Genomic DNA, 19,686 nt, shown 5'->3' with positions numbered 1-19,686 from the left:
TGGGTAAACTGACCCTTTAGCTTAAATTGACAGTTGTGTTACAATACCAAATACAGGGATAGAAATATTATAATTAAGGCATCATTAACACAATTTATGGTGATGTCTTTTAGGAATAAATAGCCTCATTTGAGTTACCCAATGTCAGATAGAAAAAATATAGTTTACATTATTGATGGATGATCAACATACTGTATTATGAGTCATCTGGGGATAATTAATAATACAAGTAAGTGTTGTGTATTACTTTGATTTATGTATTATGTAACAGTGATTCTTTCTTCACCTTCTTACCTTCAGCTCTGGCTGTAAGCATGAGCTTGTCCAAGTGCACTGTAGAGATGAAGGACACTGTTACTGTAGTGACAGGGAAAAGCACAAGAATCTGCAACAGAGGCCAGAGCTCACAGTTTAATCAGTTAGAGGTCTGCAGAACATGTCTGGGTTAACCAAGGAGAAGGATGTGTATGCATGTTTGAGTGCATACCCCTCACTCTCAAACTACCAATCTACCCTGTGTGTGCAGAGAATGTGTGGGTGCATATGTAGGTGTGCAGGAGTAAGAGAGGAGGGGTGGGACTGTTGAGGAATGAGCCTGCCACAGATCCCATGACAAGTCTGGTATGGTCACTGTTTTTCTTTTTCCCCCTTATAGTCTCATGACCGTCTCTTGTATAATTGCCCCTGTCTGAGACATTTTCAAGCAGACTCTCATCACAAATGAATTGGACCCAAAGGGCTCTATTATGATTAATATGATCATCTTTTCCCTTTGATTCTGCTCTGACTGGCACCCAGAGCGACAACAATTATCTGATTATTAGATGTGGTTTGAATGGTGAACAAAATAAAGAGCCAAAAGGGCAAAGGCCACCTTTCATCTAATTCCAGGGTTGGTTAATTATTTTTTTGGAGTGGTCTGTTCGTGGAGCTGTCATGGTCCCCATTTCTGGAGGCTTGGCCCCCGAGGCAGTCCAAGGCTGTAATTAGGCCTGAACAAAGTGGAGGATGGAGAGAGAGGAGCTCTCAGCATTCAGTCTGACGGATTGCAAAGTGCTCGGAAGTGGGTTAAGAGTGGCGCCGCTCACTTTGGGCCCCCGAATCCCCCTCAGACAGAATCACTTCCTATGTCTGTATTTCTCTGTCTCATATAGACACATTAGGACTTTTTAACATGTTTTTTCAGATGTAGGTATATTTCCTCATTTGTGCAAAACATATACATGTCACTCTGTCACTGATATACAGTACAGTATAGAAACAGCTTCCAATTATGTACAAAATACTTTTTTCATATGTGCTTTATCTTTTCATTCAGTATTTCTATCCACAACAATGTTGTCAATTGATTGAAATAAAAGTGGAAAAGACAGCAATACAAGTCATCACTAGCTCACCATCACTCATCAAAGACTAAATTATAGTTGGAGAGGGGAATGTCCCTTACAGATGTAGACCCTAAAATGCTCCATTTACTTTATAAGTGATGGTGGTCTGTGGTTGTAAGATGTGGTTTGATGCTGAAATGAAGAGAAAAGACAGAGAGCTGTCACTGCTGGATGTTGAGCAGTGTACAACAAGTATAAACTGTTACTGACAAGTTCACCCAGCAGTCGAAATGTGATAATCTAATATATTTTCTACAGAGAGGAAACGATTTGAAACAAATGAGGGCTCTCTCTTCCTATTCTAGAGGTACATGTAAATAATATGAAGTATTACAAATTGCAAACCTAAAACAAGGTGGAATCTAATTTTAACAAAGATGGAAAATGTCCACCTTATCATTTCACTCTAGCTTCTCTTTTTTTTTTTTTTTTTTTACAATTAATGTATTACCTCAAATCAATTTTCTTAGATATATGCTACCACCCTTACTACCTACAGACCACTGGGAAAAATTCCACTCTATACTTGGGGGGGGGCTCACAATCTCAACCCTCAAAATCCAGAATACGAAGGGAGATTTTGTCTCCCTAACTTCCAGTGGTATTACTGGCCATTTGTACTGCTAATGTGTCCTTAAGACCTTTAGAAGACAACTTTGTGCATTCTCACAGGTTAGACCCAATGTCCTCCAACATCCAACAATCGAAAAATGAATTTTTGCTGTTTTTCGTTATCTTCCTGATTATCTTATTAGGAATAAGATGGTCTATTAGGAATAAGATAATCAGTCACCACATATTTTATAATAACAATCTTGAATTTGACTGGAAACCAAGCGGAGTTCAAAAGAAATGTGTGGAATTCTGAATTGTTGCTTGCTTGTTAATCTTATTGAACATTTGAGATAACATTTGTTTACTTTTTTGTAGTTTAACAAACTTGTAGTCCCTTTCCTATACAATAAAATTGTGTTTAAATTGCAATGAAATACTTGGTCACTAAAAAAAGGGTTGGAAACCACTGTTTTTGTGCCTGGCTCAAACCGTGTAAACACAAATTCACTTCACAAAGGCAGCACTTGACCTCACTCCTTGTTGTTTCCAGTTCATTGACCATGAGACCCCTCCAAGGCCTCAGTTGATGACATTATCTGGGAGTAGAGAGAAAAAATTACTGGCAGCCTATGAACCTCCAGTTAATGGATTACCTTTACTTTTAGCGCAGTCAGTCTATGTTGGGCACAGAATTTTGCAGCTTCGACACTAAACGTGAACTTTGATTCTGGGGAAAAACAGTAGATTTACTCAACCACATATTCATAACTAATGATTGATCCATTGATGTTGTTGAGCGTCAATTTCAATGCATAACATCTCCTCATCTTGACCTGACCTGAACTATTACATGGCCTGATATTAAAGCCCACATCTCTCATGCACTGTGAGGTTTCAGCGTCTGCTCAAAACCAAACAGGGGCCTCAAATTGTGCAGCCATCCCAGAATGCACTTTCTATTTTTTGCTCCCCAACTTTTGTTCTGCCTCAGAGGAGAGAGATGAGCGCTGCCCCTCTAATTAAGTGGCCGTAAAATGCTGCCGAGCTGGGGTGCTCAGAGGAATGAGAATGAGCTCTGTAAGCCTGATAAACAAGGCCTTTCACCTCCACATTGTCTGCAAAATGAAATTCTATTGGCCAGAAATGACCAGTGTAAATCTGTGAAGTTTTTCAGAAAGATGATATTTATTGAGACAGACTTAATGTATGTGAAATGCTTAATGAGTGTCTGTTATGGGTCTCTGGCAGGCATGTCAACACATAGCAGTAATTATATTACAGACGCTCACCAGCAACAGCCATTGTTAGATTAAGGGTTGGAAAATAAGTCTAATTCTGCTCTTAGGCAATTTCTTGAATGCTTTTCTTGTAAGCACTTCTCCTGTCATTAATCAGCTTGGAAATGGTATATATTAAGACATATAACTCAAGTGTAATGGGAGTTATTGAGAGTTGAGCCTACATAACTCTCCCATGCTCACACTCTGCTATTACCTGTGTGAAATATTGTCTCTCCTGACAGGTTCCTCTGTAGTCTAATAATGTTGCCTGTTTTTCTGGACTTTCCCCATCTTCTTTTATTTCAAGGCTACTCTGCACTAAATAACAGAGGAAGACAGGCTCTGCAGCAGTCTGCAGTTGCCACACCTGGGCCTTCACTTCCTTCCTGCCCTCCCCGGGAATTCTTCACTTTCACCACCTGCAGAGGGACAGTAGTGAAGGTGGGGGAGGAGGGACACCATTTACACCTTTCCTCCCTCTTTGGCCCAGCAATTCTATTCCCTCTCAGCACCATTAGAGCAAACCTGTCCAGGCTTGTGAAGAGGTAAAATTCTCTTTTACTACTACACAAATGAGACAGTGGGTATGTGTGTGTTGCATCTGTGTATATGTACAGAGAGAGAAATCGGCATCTGAGGCAAAAAAATTAAATTATTGAAATATGTGCTGGTTGTCCACTGAAGTCCAATAACATGACTATGTCACCCCTAAACAACAGCTGAGAAAGTTTCAACTGGGGAAAAAAGCCACGTCAGTGAGCCACTCCACTTGACTCTAAGATCTTGTTCAGGGTTCAAAACATTTTGTGTTGCTAGTGGCCTCTGCTGGCTGCAAATTGAACTGAAGCTACACATTTGGCCCCATCAAGGGCTCTTTATTACTGACCCCTGGCCAATAATATAAATAGAGATTAGTGACTACTGGAGAACACTTAAGCTAAAAACCTTCCTGTGACTCCTGTGGCTGAGATTTAGACCAGCAGACCTGTGCATGGTGCTCAATGGATCCACAAGACTGCATAAATGTTTCCTTTTGTTTATTTACAGGACACATCAAACAATGCAATATCAATATACAAATAAACTGTTCACATGTAGCATGTTATAAACAGAGGTCCAGTATATTGTATGAGATTAGTGCTGTATGAGGTACAGATGATTAAAGGTCATGAATATGATAACAACATAACAAATGCGTACATAATCAATGTAAGAATATTAACAGAGCTTTATCGTGGTTGTAGGTCCCTCTCTGGATTAAGTGGCTGCCCAACACAAAGATAAAGAATTCATTTTTTATGGTCATCATCTCATATACAATGTCAACAAGCAATCGATAATAAACAGCTTTATCTTTGTCCCAGAGCAAGTTTATTGTATATATCATTGACAGATGACTAAATGAGTGTGTCAAATCTGAAGTGTATTTGAGCAATTCCAACACTGAGCGCTTTTCTCTCTTCTAAGAAACTGTAAAACACTAATGCAATTATAGCATTTGTTCTCTCAACATAGCAGCCTGTATCTTAAAAAAAAATTAAAATAATGTACAAAATCATCGATACTGATATTGAAACACTGCAGTGCTGTTTGCGGTGAGTGGAAGGCCACTACGAGTACTGATGTGTTTTTAAGCAACTTTGTATATATTTGTATATATACACATATATACGTATATGTATATATATGTATATATACATATATGTATACACAAAGTTGGTTAAAAACACATCAGTACTAGTATATTTTAAGGTTTACTTATAATAGTTATAATAGTTTTCTCTCATTTCATTACGCATGCACGCACATACACACACTCACACACACTTTCATTTAAATGTTGCTTTAAAAGTGGTCATATTCACATACATCTTAATAGAGGAGAATTATTTAACATGTTCAGAGAAGCCACATGCTCCACATGTATAGTAGGCTATGTTTTAAAAAAATAGACATTTTACATTGCATAGATAAAAGAAGATGTAAGTAATATAGCTAGCTTTCCCAAAAATCCAAATCATACATATTTGCTGCAATGCTTTTACGCATTTGTTACTCTATAAGAAAATACTGCATGCTGGGCAGATGCAGCGGTCTACAGATGTTTCTACATTGGCTACACCTCTGTGTAGGTCAATACCTTTAATGAAGTTTGGTTTGGTTTAATATTAGAAAATAAGTTTTACATGCAGGGTTTTCCTGATTTCTCCAGAAAAAATGCAATGCTTAAGAAAACCAGCAATTGTGTTATGTATTTAAAATATGTTTTTAAAATGATTTTTCTAAATGTATAAGTCATGGCACTTGTATCTGTAGAAAAGGATGACACACATCTTAATGATGTTGTTGTCTTCTTAAATGGCTACTCTACAGTTTATTAAAAAAATTACACAATAGAAGAATGTTTACATTTTTTTCTGTTAAAATATGTCATTGAATGTCCTGGTGCTGGTAAGTGATCATTTTGAATGTAACATCCAGTTAATATCCAGAATCAGTATCCACGCAATCGCCATCTTCAGTCTTTAAATTTCATAAAAAGTCCTCAGTTAGCATCTGGCCTTAAGTCTTCTATTTCTTGTTTCCAGTCTCTCCAGGAGATCAGCTCAGTTTGAAGCAGGCCTACTTACTCTTCTGCGAGCCAATCATCACCTTGGACACAAAGTTGACAATGGCACTTGCTGGCTGCTCAGGGTCGTGCTCCGCAAACAGGTGGCATATATTGTCCATGGAAGTGCCAGTTTTCCTTGCCACAAAGCCAAAGATCCTGAGGAGGTGGAGCAAAGAACTTAATAGTAGTACTGTCATCTGCCACAAACTGACCCATAGCCCATTTAAAAATAACTTGATTGATGCTGTTGTGGTTGTAGGTATGCAAGAAATAACAATAACTGACTTACTTTGCTGAAGGGCAGCCATCTTTTTTCCACCTGTGATCAGTGAAAAGAGGATAATGTCATTAGACTTTGTTTAATACATTGAATCTTACTGTCCACCTTCACATTCAAAATTAGCCATTTATTCGCATGGTAAGTTTTTCAATATTCCTTTGATTCTATAATTTCCTGCCCTAGTTATAATATTCTAGAAGCTATTTTGTCATTTTCCACCTTTTAATAAAAACAGGCTGGTCTAACAATAACCAGCATTCCAAAAACCCTTAAATGACATGTGTTTTAAAGTTGTTGAAAAGATCTCAGGCCCTTGAGAGGGTAATACATTTAAAAAGCTTTTACATTTTTTCTGATTGCTTATGCAATATCTTTGAAACTATGGGATATTTTTTTGCTTTTTTTCTAAACACTAACCACAAAACCTTACACCACACCAGCAAAACATCAGAAAGCTCTTGCCAAAGCAAACTATTCTTGCAAAACTCTTTTAATAAATTTAAACACAAACCATCATTTGAATAAACACACAAAGCTCCCACTGATAGTATAAATGAAAAACACTTGTGTTGCTTTTTATATGTGCAGGGCATGACAGTTTACAATAAAGTTTTGCCACACATATACACACATACACATAGGTATCCAAATGTGTGAAGTATGCATGTGTATTTTCTCAAAATGATCTAACACCCCTTAAACAACAAGAGTGCAGTAGAAGAAAACAAAAACATTCATGTTAGAAAAAAACTACAGAAATTTGGCTAAATCTTGCCTTCTTTGTGGTTCTGGCCATAAAACATCATCCACAAGCTCAAGCTCTGATTTGTGAGTGAACTGATAATCTAAAAGTGTGTTTACATGTCAGTGTGGAAAGGCAATTGGCAAAATAGTGTAACATGTAGAGACCAATGTTTACAGTTTGTGTTATTAAATTTCAAACTGAGTGTAAAGCAGTGAGTTGTATTTACAGTTTTGCAGTTTTTTTCTGAATACTTGAACACTAACAGTAATTCTTGAAGCACTATCTTTGAAACCATTAACACAACAGCAATCGGAAAAAAACACTGTATGGCTATTTAGTCATAGCATCAGAGGGATACCTTTCTACACCCATGTTTTTGACTGACATTCATTTTAACTTTAAATTAGCAATACTCACTTTCTATCTTGAGGGTCCAATGCACAAAATATGACTGTATTGACATTGTAATGCCTCCTGAAGAAGAGCCTAAAAAGAGACAAAGTGACAGTTGTTGTAAGAAATTTTGTCTTTGCAGGTAGGTATGATGTTTGCATGTGTGTGTGTTGCACTCACTTCCTCTGGTTATCGGTGAGAGTGATGCCCTGTAAGGACACCTTGAAGTGGACCACGGTAGAAGTTGGTAGGGGGTTGGAGCTCAGAGTCATAGTTGTGGCTTTCTGCACCGCCTGGACACCTGTCAGAGACTCCATCTCCACGGAGCCCAGGTACCACACATTACAGGCTGTAGGAGCACACAAAAGCAAATGACTGTAGAGCAACTATATTCAGGGACACACTGAAAAGGTGTCACAGACCATAATAACAGGACAAAGAAAATAGCTATGAGTACATGCATCAATTTCTAAAGCTGCTTGCACCCACTGATTGTGATGGCATTTGTGTACAGACCCACTGTTGCTCTGTCATATTGGCTATTCACAGAAAGTGATCTCAGACGCCTGATTACCTGCTCCCTGTTTAAGCAGCTCAGCAGCAGAGTTGGTAACTGATTGTGAAGTATTCTCCACAACATCTTCTAAAGGATCTATAAACAACAAAAAGAAAAACAGAAGTGAGATTATTTATTGAAAACCACCACATTTATATATACAAATTAAATTGTTAATGGCCAGACAGAAAAAGTAGATAGATAGATGGCTCCAAAACTCAAAGGATGTTCATTTTCTACTTTGACCTAACCTTTGTAATCTTACTCAAGAAATTAAAACTGTATAACTGTGTGTAGTTTGTGTGCATGCATGTGTGTGTGTGTGTGTGTTTGTTTACCTCTGTCTGGTATAATAAGTTTACAGGGTAGAGCCAAGGGTGTGATTGAATGTTGGCAGACCAGCGCAGTTAAGCTTCCTGTAAAAAAAGAACAGCACATACAGTAAAAACTACAGAGATATGATGTTTATTGACACATATAAAAATGATTTTTTTTATAGTTTACTGCAAAGGTGTACAATATTTTTCTAATCTTACGATCAGCTTTGAAAGAAAAATAAATACACAGAGACAAGAAACTGCCATATACATCATTGATATATATTTTTTTAAAGGAAAAAAAGATTACACAATGCAAATGTATTACTAAAGACAGAAAAACATTAATTAAATAAATAAACAATAACACTAATTGGTTTGGTCATCTATGAAATCATTTCCCTACATTAGCTTAAACAGTTTCTTGTTATGCATTAATAACAACCTGAAATCATGCAACTTTAAGGCTCAAGAACAAGAAAATATCACGTAATTCTGGTTAGAAATTTAAATGCCAGGTGCATTATAGTACTTTTCTTATTGCTTAGGCATTATCTTTGAAACAATAGGCTATTTTGCAAAACTCTACACACTAACCACAAAGCCTTACACCAAACCAGCAAAGCATCTCTCTTGCAAAAGCCTTAACGATGTAGAGACCAATGTTTGCAGTTTTGACACAGTTGGTATATGCATTGGCTATAAGTGTTAATGGTTTCAAAGATAGTGTTTCAAGAATCACTGTTAGTGTTTAAACATTCAGAAAAAACTGTAATCTGTCATGTTACCACCATCCAGTGGTACAATGCACCACACACACACCAATAGAGGGCAATATTGTGCATAAAGTCCTGATCTTTGGTGTAATTTAACCAGATGGTGTCACTGTTGCAAGCCAAATATGTACACAGACATTTTAATAAAGAGGGCACTCACCAAAATAGGGCTCATTGGGGCAACCCTTCAACCGAACCCCTTTCTGTGTACACTCAATCAGGAAGTGGCGTACTAATTCATTGGATAGATCTCCACCTGTTTGAAAAAAAACAAAAACAATATATAGAAAGAGACAGAAGAGATATTTCATTCCTCACAACAGTCTATGATCTGTTTTAGCCAAACTGTCCGCTATTTGACACACAGTGTTTGGTCTGACCTAAATAACAGCTTTGAGCATTTGTCTCAGTACAACATGTAATTTCCCAGCCTTGAAGAGTTACATAAAACATATTAAATTGCTACATTCAATCTCACCAGAGATGAATGGGATTATGATTCAACAGAAGCGCCTCTGAGGGGGCAGGAGGAGTCTATGTGAGGAATGTCTTGACACAAAGGCTTGGAGAAAGGCCTGCTCCTTAAAGTGGGTTGGGTTTCACACTTATAAGAAGCCACAATGCCCTAAGCCAAGAATGCGGAGAAGGACCGTGTCATGATGTCACCACAGGTGCCATCGGACTGCAAAGGGATGATGGCAAACAAAAGGACAGGTGTGAAGGGGAATAAAATTAATGGGCTGAACTCTGTGGTGGGCTGGTGCAGGAAAGGGATGAGGACACACTTTGTGTCAGAAATATACCTTACAATTAGTATGACTTGTTTTTGAGACACATTGTGAGGGATTTGTTTCTGCATAAGAGAAAGTGATGTGTGAATCTCCATTATCACTCAGTCAGCCTTTGTTTTCGTGTTGAAACATGGCCAGAGAATGTTTGGCCAGCTTTCACTGGAGACTTTGTTTTCTTTCTAAAAAATCCCTCCCTGTATTTCCTGAATATGCACAACACACAAACCACAGAGTAACCAAGAAGCCTGTTTTGACCCCAGTCCCTGGTCTACATCAGGCATCTACTGTATATCCCTGCTCCGAGTTATGTGGGGCAGGGAGCTTCCCAGGAGAAGGCCCTGGGATCAGAGCAGGCTTATGGTCCCAGCACATCCTTTGTTAAGGGGTGAAACATTAGCTGTACATCTAAGAGTATCAGGCAATAGGGGGCTGTTTGGCTTCATCATGATGATGCCCAAGAGAGAAACACAAAGTGAGGAGCTCTTGCACACAAACAGTGAGAGGGACTCTCAGGTTCCAACATACAGGAGAGTATGGTGTGCTGTAACTGTAGATGGCTTTGTGAGTGATTGTGTTATGTATGATTCCCAGCATGCCCCTGCTACTGGACCAATCCCTGGTATCTCCTACTTGCTTTCTATCAGTCAGTGAGAAGAGAAGATCAATATCAATCTCAGGCCTGTAGTTTACCCCAAAGACTGAAAAAAGGAGGAATATAAAACATGTTGTTTAAGGGGGAATAAATGATGTGCTGGGGCAAGTAAATCCAATTATAATCACAACTGTTGCTGTTATATTAATGTTCATGTGAAGGTTAAACAAACAAAATCCATTTTTTAAATAAGTCAGCCTTAAAGGCGTTGGTAGGCTAGCTACTTTATGCTAAGCTAAGCACGTCAGACTTAAGATGTATACTTCACACAGACAGACAGAGAGATTTATATTAATCTTCTCATTTCATTCCCAGAAAGAAAGCAAACAAGTGTATTACCCAAAATGTTTGATCTTAGTTTAAACTGATTACGAATAACAAAACTATTTTAAAACAAAAAGCCAAAATCTGTTTATTCACATCTATCGTACCTTTCTTGGTCTGTTGGAGAACTGAGGGTGGGGGTGTAGCCACCTTCATTGCCAACCCGTAGGCCCCTCTGAAGGAATGGCTGTCCCGCACGATAAAGCATCCAGGCTCTTTGTCCTTTAAGACTGAAATGGCTGAGTGAAAGAAACATAACGATTGTGAGGTTGCTGTTATTTTTTAACACAAAAAAGTATTTTCCTTAATTACTTTGGAACAAAATACAGAAACTGTGAACCTACCTTGATCCCTTGAGATATCTGGCTTATACCAGAATTTTGATGTGTCCTGCACAAATTTTACAGTAACCTGCTTGCTGGCCAGTACATCTGGAAAACACACCATAAATCAGCCAAAACAATGATAGCAGTATTTATTTGTGTGTGTTAATCAAGATGTGATACTCAAGATGCCATTAACGTGATTCGTGGATCTCAGCTCACCTGGCAGAGGTGAGGCTGTGCCTGGCATCTGAGATGAGAGGTCAGGCAAGACGTTGGGGAAAGGAATACTCAGGGAGCTCCCACTGTGGGGACTTGAGAACCCACTGAGAGCTGGAGAGGCAGTTCCCAGTGAATGCTCCCCATCTGATGCCCTCTTCTTCTCAGGCAGAAGGGGGGGCTGAATCTGGGGTGGCTGTGACTGATTCTGATTCCCATCCAAGGAGTTGAGAAGATCCCTTTTCATGCCTCCGTTGCCCAACAGAGAGGAGGCGGAGGTGGGACAGTCTATGCCATAACCGAGACCCGAGTCGTCCTCCTGCTCATCAAAGCTTTGAGCAGGACTGCGGCTGAGAGCGTAGCGAGCCATGCGGCTTCGCTGGCTGCTTCGAGGTGAGCTGTGGGCATTGGGGGCAGGGTGGATGTGAGGGTGGTGCAGTGGAGGAGAGTGGTGGCCATAGTCCAGTGACATGGAGTGTGGCGGTGCTTGTCTGGCAGAGGGGTAGCTGCTCAGAGACGGGTGGCAGCTCAGGACGGGATGCTCTGGCCAAGACTGGTTTATTGATGAGCTTAAGTTGAGAAAATAAATGCATGATAGAGGATTGTAAGCACACAGTAAATAAGCATTGTTTATATATTTGATGTTAAAACTGAAATCAAACAGTCCAATAATCTGCTAGTACTGTCAATCAAACTGAAAATCAACATTCAAATCTTAAGTTTCTTTTGGACATTCTGCCCGTTAGCTGTTAAAGAAATTGCTTAACGCTACTTTGAAGTTCTGGGTTGGACATATTTCTACCTTTCTGTCCGCTGAAAGGTCCCAACAATGGGGGCAGAGTGTGTAGCATTCAGCGTCCTGTGGCAGTTGACGGAGGAGTCTGGCAAACTGTGAACTCCAACATGACTCATCATCTCTGAATATCCCCTGGGTTCTGTGTACGGGCAAGAATATAAATTAAGAGGTCACTTCTAGCACATTTATGAACATATTCCCAGTAAGGATGGAGCTGTTTGGTTTTAAATGCATTACATGAAAATAAATACAAACATGACTTGTTATAACAACTAGGACTGTCTAAAAAAAATGGCCACTTAATATGGAAAAATCCCCTCCGGAGATGGCTCTGGATTCTTTCCAGTAACAAACAATCAATTCTGGAGTTTAAATGTAACTCTGTCCACGCCCTTTAACCCAGCCATCAATCTATATAAAACCAATCACAGATCCCTGCCACAACCCACAAAGTAAACCAAGTAGACTTGAGAAATGAAAAGCTCTTATATACATAATTAGCTAAAGTCATTAGTTTTAATCAACTGTAACCTGGAGCCTCTTACAGCCTCAAACCAAAGACTTCATGTTCCAACTCAGACTCTACAGCCTGACTTTTACTTTTACAGTAACAAGAGGGGCAATGCTGAAAGAATTGCTGGTTTCTCCTGGTTCCTGTTTTGCCTCTGTGTACACAGAGACACTTTCATGGGGGGGGGGGGGTAAAGTTTTTTTTGTGTCATGCTTCCTGACCCGCAGTAACCATGGAGATGTGGCAGGACTAAATGTAGTGAATCTTGCCTGGGTGTCTGAGGTAGCAAGAGGCACAACAGGGGGACAGATCTGCTCCCAGGCCCTACAACCTTAGACATACTGTAGATCACTATGGAAACAAGCTAATGGCTCAAAGCAAAATCAAAATGAAAGTGGAGGTTATGTTCATGGTGAGATCTGTGCGTGGGTAGTGCCAGATATGTGCAATCCTGTGCTTTTCCCGTGAATCTCACTGACAACACTGATCAGTGCAACAAATACATCAGCAGACAGGCTCAAAAGCAGTATTATAATTACACTGAATAAGATGCATGCAAAAAATGCAAAATTGAGTAAACAATACATAACTTGAAAGGATTTGGAAATTTACATCAAAGTCCTTAAATGCTGGCGCTACAAAGGGCTGTACTGCACAACTCTTTCCATCTCTGAGAACAATCTCATACCCAGGGTGTGTTCCACCTCAGATAAACCCAACAAAAAAAAGAAAAACCCAAAATATCAACACACACATCCACGCAAAAAAAAGACAATCAAAATGACTCAAATCTGAAGAACACTGTTATGTCTACAAAAACACCTTTCTCTTCAGGCCACGACCACGCAGACATTCTCTGAAAACCAAACATGAAGGTCAGAGAGTGGTTAGGAATCTCCCTGCTTTTGAAGTCTTGAGACATCTTTCTGAAAAACTCACATATTCCACAACAATGTCACCATTATCAGGTAAGACAAAGGGACCTGAAATAACTCTATTCTAAAGTGTCAGTGAATCCCAACATGTAGTCACAGGGCAGACATGAAAGAAAACTCCCTCTCACTGGGTGTCTTTCTGTCACTCACTATCTTTAATTGGTTCAGTGGGAAAAAACGCAAGTCAACAGAAGACTGTGGAGAATGCAAAGAGCCTGTGCACAATTTCTTTTTTCATTGCAACTTGGATGATTATGTTACTTACTACAATAAGTTGCCTCATATCCCAATGCTTTAACAAAATGTATATATATATATATATATATAAACAAACACACACACACACACACATATATATATATATATATATATACCTGCACACCACATCCTATGATAACAGCTTTCTGTGATAAACAGTTTGCTAAAGATAGTCACTTAAGTTTGTATTTTTAATAATGGTAACCCTACCATGGTCTGTTCTGTAGCCTCCATAGGACTGCATGCTGGGAGATGGAGTTTGCCTGAGGATATTCAATTCTGATATATTTTTCACTGAAAACACAAAGCAAACAAGGACAAGCCATTTAGGTAAACCCAACAAAGAAAGCCTGGTAACAAATGCTTGCTAAATCAACTGTACAGGTAAACACACAGTACTTACCATAAGGTGTAGGCGGTGAGATAGGGAAGGCGGGTGTAGGTGGAGTCATGTCACTACCAGCCTCAACCCCGATGTCAATGTCCGGGCCCTGGCCCCTGTAGTCAGCGCTGTTAGTCCTATATAACATGGGATGCTGGAACAAATAACAAACACACAGATACATACATGTAACCAACCATATAGAACAGATACACCCATTCACAAATATTATGCACACATGCTGAATTTACCTGGGACTGTGGTACACAGGAAGAGTACGTCCGCTGACCCCTGTACTCCTCTGCCCCACCCCAACCGGAGCCACAGAAGCCTGGGTGATCTGTGACATCACTTCCTTGATGACTCAGAGTCCGTGTGACAACTCCATGTCCTTCACTGGACTGGACAGCTGGAAACACACAGGTAGACATGGACAAACAGGTAATTAAATGTTAAAAGATTTACCAGAATGATTAATTCCAGGGAAGAAAAGCATGTTAAAAACACTGAAGGTTAGAATAACAGTGCTAACCCCAGAGGTGCTGCCTGCAGTGATGTTTTGAGAGGACAGCTGAGGAATGCCAGAGGTCTAGCTGGTGGTCTAGAGGGTGTGGAGTGTGGGGGGTTCAATGTTGTGACTACTCTAAAGAGTGCTGCCACTCAGCACCAGGGTGTTAATTTGAGCCCTCCCAGTGAGCTCCGGCCTCTTCAACCCTGAAGAATGCTAATGGTGCAGAAGTGCTAATGGCGGGGGATCATTACTCACACTGTCCGAGGCGGGTATGGATGACACAGACAGTGTCATACATATTTGGGAGTGTTTCTCCATGCGTGCATCGCAGTGACGTTTTTACTTTATTACATTAATATGCCTCGCAGAATTATGTATAGAGTATGTGTATACCACACAGTCCTTGGCTTTTGTCTGTATGTTGGTTAAGAGGTGTGAGAGGCAGTCATGGGGACAGGTGACCTGAATCTGAATGGTTCACTCAATATCACAAGACAAACTCATTCTCTCCAATGATTTACAGTTTGTAATTGAACCAAATCTATATTTTGTGTTGGGCAATATGAGAAGTAACTGTATACTGTGAGGCAACAGAGATTTAGTTATGTTAGTTTTTACTGAGATAACGGTGCAAGGTAATGCTGCAAATCAGTGATAATCAATAATTCATCAAAGTAATAGTGTAACACTGACATCAACAGAAAGAAGAGCTGGAAACATATGTGTATCATTCAGTGTTTGCCACAGAATTTTGAGAGACTATGATGGTTAGACCTCAGTCCACCCTCTAGGGTCTGGGGTCATGTCCCCCTGAAAGAACATTTTGTACATTTTTAAATCAAATGCATCATTCTGGCTCACTCTGACAGCAAAATAAAGAGGTTATGTCTATAAAAAAATACAAATTTAGTGCTTTAGTAATTTAACTACTGGTTGTATAGGTATGAATACAACCAGTACCATGAACACACCCACAAAGCATGGGAAAGAAATGTTACTAGTTCATAAATGTTCCAAATAAACCATCAAAAAAAGACTGATACTGTCCATATTTCAAATCTGACACAAAGAAACCAAAGATGAGTATCCAAGTTCAACTAATTCACTAGGGCAGAGTAGCTCTGGTGCAGGGCAAGATGCTTTGCTGAACATTTTGGAGTGTGCAGATGTGTTTGGCTCACTATGAAACTGTGGTGGCACAAATTAGACTATGGTGGGCCGCCACATTCTATATAACTAATGGGAAACACTGTATCATTGTCTTGGATCTTGTGCTACATTATAATGGCAATTGATAAAATGCATAGCTACTATAATGCAATCAAAGTATATATATAAAAAGGTATGACAATTTAAGTGTTGCTCAAGCCTCATGTGGAGATCATCTTCCTCCTCCCTGAGCATTCACCACCTCTCATATCATGCTGCATGTCGACAACTCCAGTTACCATCACACAACATCAATTCTGTAACCTCTCCTTTTCTTTCTCTTAGTGCAATCAAGGATGTTTAAAAATAACTTTGAACAACATACTAATTTATGACAAAATGATCCAACAGTGAAAATAGTACCATGGAGGCTTGGTGCAATGATACAATGAACAGACAGTAAAGCTTTAGTCTAGTTACATGGATACTGGATGCAAACTATAGCAACAAAACAGTATTAGAGCTTAAAAAGGTCTTAGAAAGTCATGATGCATCATCCATAAAGTCAAAATGATTAAATCTGCCTTCCTTTATTATCTCCAAGAGCCATGGCTGCTGTCACCAACTCAACTCAACTCAACTATATTTATATAGCACTTTAAAACAACCACAGCTGAAACAAAGTGCTGTACATAAAAAGATAAAACAACCAGTGCAAAAAGATTCAAACCTACATTAAAAGCAAACAATCCATTACTTCCTACATGTTTGCAAATTACCAAAGCTATAGCCTGCAGTGTTTGTTTCATGGAATGATGCTAATGTGTAGCAGATATGCACAGACAGGTACGCCTTTGTAATCAAATGGAAAAACTATTTGCCTCTGGGCTCACTTGTTCCTCCTTTGGAAATTCCTCAGGCTTCCCCATCTTGTGCCCCCTGCAACCACGCACACATGGTGGAGTGTTATACATGCAGTGCTAACATCTTGGCAGGTTTCTGCTTTCTCTCTGCTTCACTGATTTTCAGCTAAAAACACCTATGGAGGAGTAAGCTAACTATTGTTCAGTTAGGAGTATCTGATGATCTGTAAGTTTGCTATGTCTAATAATAATTCAGATGCTTTTAACATGGAAAACATTAGCTGACATGATTTTGTGTACCATAATTAAGGGGCTGCAGATCTAGCAATTTCATTACATTTTACAGTTTTTCAGTTGAGGCAAACATACTGCGAAGTTATACCCTGCAAGCCGTGCTTGCGTCAATTACAACATTAAGTGGAAATAGCTTTGGCAGATATGTCCTGTCGAAACAAGAGCCATTACGTAGCATAATCTATCATCTGTCCACACATCAAACCTAACAACAACAATCACAGAACACATTTTAATATAACAGGAGCATATCACTGAACTACACTTTCCAAATCACAATATATTGAAAAAAAACCTGGAAAGATGAAGGTGCAATGTTGCAACAACATGAGTCAATAAGTAAGGGAGCATCTATTGGAGATGACTAATATTAAATGCGTAATACAACCGCAAGCTACCAGTCTGCAGTATGTCTGAGGCAAACACAGTTTTAAAGATTTTTAATGTCAGTCTTCCTCAGAATGCAGTCTCTATAATCAAACACGGAGAGATGGCAATGTTCAGAAAGGTTGAGGACAGCTGCTCTCTTTCTCTTCATGTACTTTACTGATCTCCGAGTCAGATAGCTATACAGACAAGTCTGGACAGTGCTCTTTCTCAGAAACACACTGAAAACATCTGAAAACCTGGCAGCAACCCTGCTATTTCTGCCACTAAAACACGCCAGGTGGGAGAGGGAGAGAAGGCGTGCTTTGTTAACTCTGTAGTGAAGGAGAAGAAAAGTTGATGCTGCTGGAGAGAAACTACTCTGTTTTCAAATATTCTTAGCATGTTGATAAAAAACGGTTTATTACTTATATCCTTGTGATATTTTCATCATCGGACATTTCTAGGAAAACAACCTCTGGTTTCATAATGACTGTCACACATTTCATTTAACCACCACACTTGTAGACAACATCACATCATCACCACCACCACACCCAGACTGTCTGACTATCTTACCTGTCTGCTGCATGTTTTTCAGCGTTGCTGCATTATTATCGTTGAATCTGATATTGATGCCGTTTGAGCATTTGGTGACTGAGCCGTTCACGTGTGCCCCACCGTTCCTCTTAATGGAGCTGGTGTGGCTCGATACCGGCACGAATGCGTGATCCAGGTCCATGATCAGCTGGTTGAGCTGGTCGATGGAGTTGTCAATGTCTATCGTTAGAGATTTGAACTCTTCGTCCCGTTTGTTGTTGTTGTTATTGTTTAGTGTTGCCTGTTCTTTGTGAGGCGCGGTGTCTCGCAGAGCATCCGCTGTCGTGTCCCTAGTGGGGACCTGTGGCTCGGTCAACAGTCCAGCTTTGGGTGAACTGCTCCCTTGTTTGTTCCCTGGGTATCTTTCTGTATCATTTCCATCCTCTGGCATGTAAATAAACTGTTGTGCAGCAACCATCTGTTGCTGGCGGACCCAGGACTGTGTCGAATAGCTTCCCTGTCTGTACACATGCTGCTTTGGCATAGAAGCACTGCTGGGATTAGACAAGGGCACAGAGTTGCTCCTGGAGCTTAGACAACCCCTTCTAGCCTCAGCATAGGCTCTGTCATACTCCTCCATGGGAGGAGGTCCAGGGTGGTGGAGATGGTGGTGCTGGCTTTGGCTTTGCTGCTCCTCTACTCCAGGACTCCCAAAGCCATCTGATAGAAGGGAGTTCTGGCTGCTCTTGTGGCAGGAAGATGACAAGGTCCCTAAACTGTCCACACTGTGCAGATCATGACCTGTGATGACCTCATCATCTAAGATGTCAGTTTCTCTCTCTCGGGGACGGGGATCCCCGTTGATGTGCACTTGTGCTGGGACTATCTGCTGCATGCCCACTCTAGGGCCTTGATCATCCATTTCCTCCACTGAGGGGTCCTCAACACCAAAGCCACTTAGAAGGCGCTTCAGTTGGACCTTTTCCTGCTGGCTGGGACCGTGGTTGGGCTTGATGGTGGCAGTGGTGGTGGTAATAGGTGTAGGTCTGTCTGCCCACAAAGAAGTGCTAGACAGGCCAGAGTCACTGCTGACAGAGAGGGCGTGGTCGCTGTGATCAGGGCTGGAGGTGGCGGAGGTCGTGCGGGCCCCTCGGCCCAGCGTGGCTTCTCCTCCGTTGGTGCTCCGCTTGTTAGCTGCTTTGTCCTGGGTTAGGCCTTGAGAGCGTGGCGCTGTAAAATAGAAGAGATGCAGCGCTTCATACAGTCAGCTGGTATGGGCACACAAACACACAGAGACACACAAGCAGCAGGTACTCACACAGACAAACATAAACGTCACAGACCCACAGACAAAACAAGACTTTGTTCACATGCTGTCATGTCACCCCACAAACGCCATCATTCAGAATCTGTTACTGACAAAGTCCAACACTTACAATCACACACACCTGACAAATACAACATTGCAGACATTACAGGGCAACATAGACTAAAACATAGGAAAATTAACAGAGAAAACATGTTAATGAATTGTGACAAATCACCTACATGTGTAAAATACTAGTTCAAATCAACCAAATTATATACATTTGTCTTTTTGATGTTCTAATGTCAGTGTATTTCCAGCAAAAATATTCCAGTCATCTTGCCACAACAACTTCTCTCCGATCAGTTTTCCAGGTTAACTACCAAGGTGCTAGCATTTGCAGCACACAGCAGACAAAGGTATTCCTCATGCTCAGGTTATATAAGAGATGTTGAGAGTCTTCTGGATGTTGCTACTAGAGTCAGACGGTGGATCTTCGGAGTCTGACCCATGCATTCCTCACCCTACTGTGATTAAGCCACCCTACTCCCTCTCGCCTGCCCTT

At 40.3% G+C, this 19,686-nt stretch overlaps 1 protein-coding gene across 1 annotated transcript in view; it reads right to left on the bottom strand.

Moving 5' to 3' along the window:
• Positions 1–4,342: 4,342 nt before the first annotated feature.
• LOC128369206 (tensin-3-like) overlaps positions 4,343–19,686 on the bottom strand; it is a 32,527-nt gene continuing 17,183 nt past the window's right edge. Inside the window, exons 13-27 of the mRNA XM_053330206.1 lie at positions 17,855–19,045; positions 14,344–14,501; positions 14,114–14,246; positions 13,921–14,004; positions 12,013–12,145; positions 11,214–11,779; positions 11,013–11,099; positions 10,776–10,907; positions 9,062–9,157; positions 8,147–8,224; positions 7,827–7,904; positions 7,433–7,601; positions 7,277–7,345; positions 6,124–6,153; positions 4,343–5,990 (exon numbers count right to left, since the gene is read on the bottom strand). Of these exons, the coding sequence (XP_053186181.1) occupies positions 5,846–5,990; positions 6,124–6,153; positions 7,277–7,345; positions 7,433–7,601; positions 7,827–7,904; positions 8,147–8,224; positions 9,062–9,157; positions 10,776–10,907; positions 11,013–11,099; positions 11,214–11,779; positions 12,013–12,145; positions 13,921–14,004; positions 14,114–14,246; positions 14,344–14,501; positions 17,855–19,045 (3,149 nt within the window). The 3' untranslated portion in view covers positions 4,343–5,845. The remainder of the gene's footprint in view (positions 5,991–6,123; positions 6,154–7,276; positions 7,346–7,432; positions 7,602–7,826; positions 7,905–8,146; positions 8,225–9,061; positions 9,158–10,775; positions 10,908–11,012; positions 11,100–11,213; positions 11,780–12,012; positions 12,146–13,920; positions 14,005–14,113; positions 14,247–14,343; positions 14,502–17,854; positions 19,046–19,686) is intronic.

This window comes from Scomber japonicus, chromosome 12 (genome assembly GCF_027409825.1).
Source record: "Scomber japonicus isolate fScoJap1 chromosome 12, fScoJap1.pri, whole genome shotgun sequence".
Lineage (NCBI taxonomy): Eukaryota > Metazoa > Chordata > Actinopteri > Scombriformes > Scombridae > Scomber > Scomber japonicus.
The sequence above is the reverse complement of the archived record's forward strand: the minus strand, read 5'-3'. Positions and strand labels throughout refer to the sequence as shown.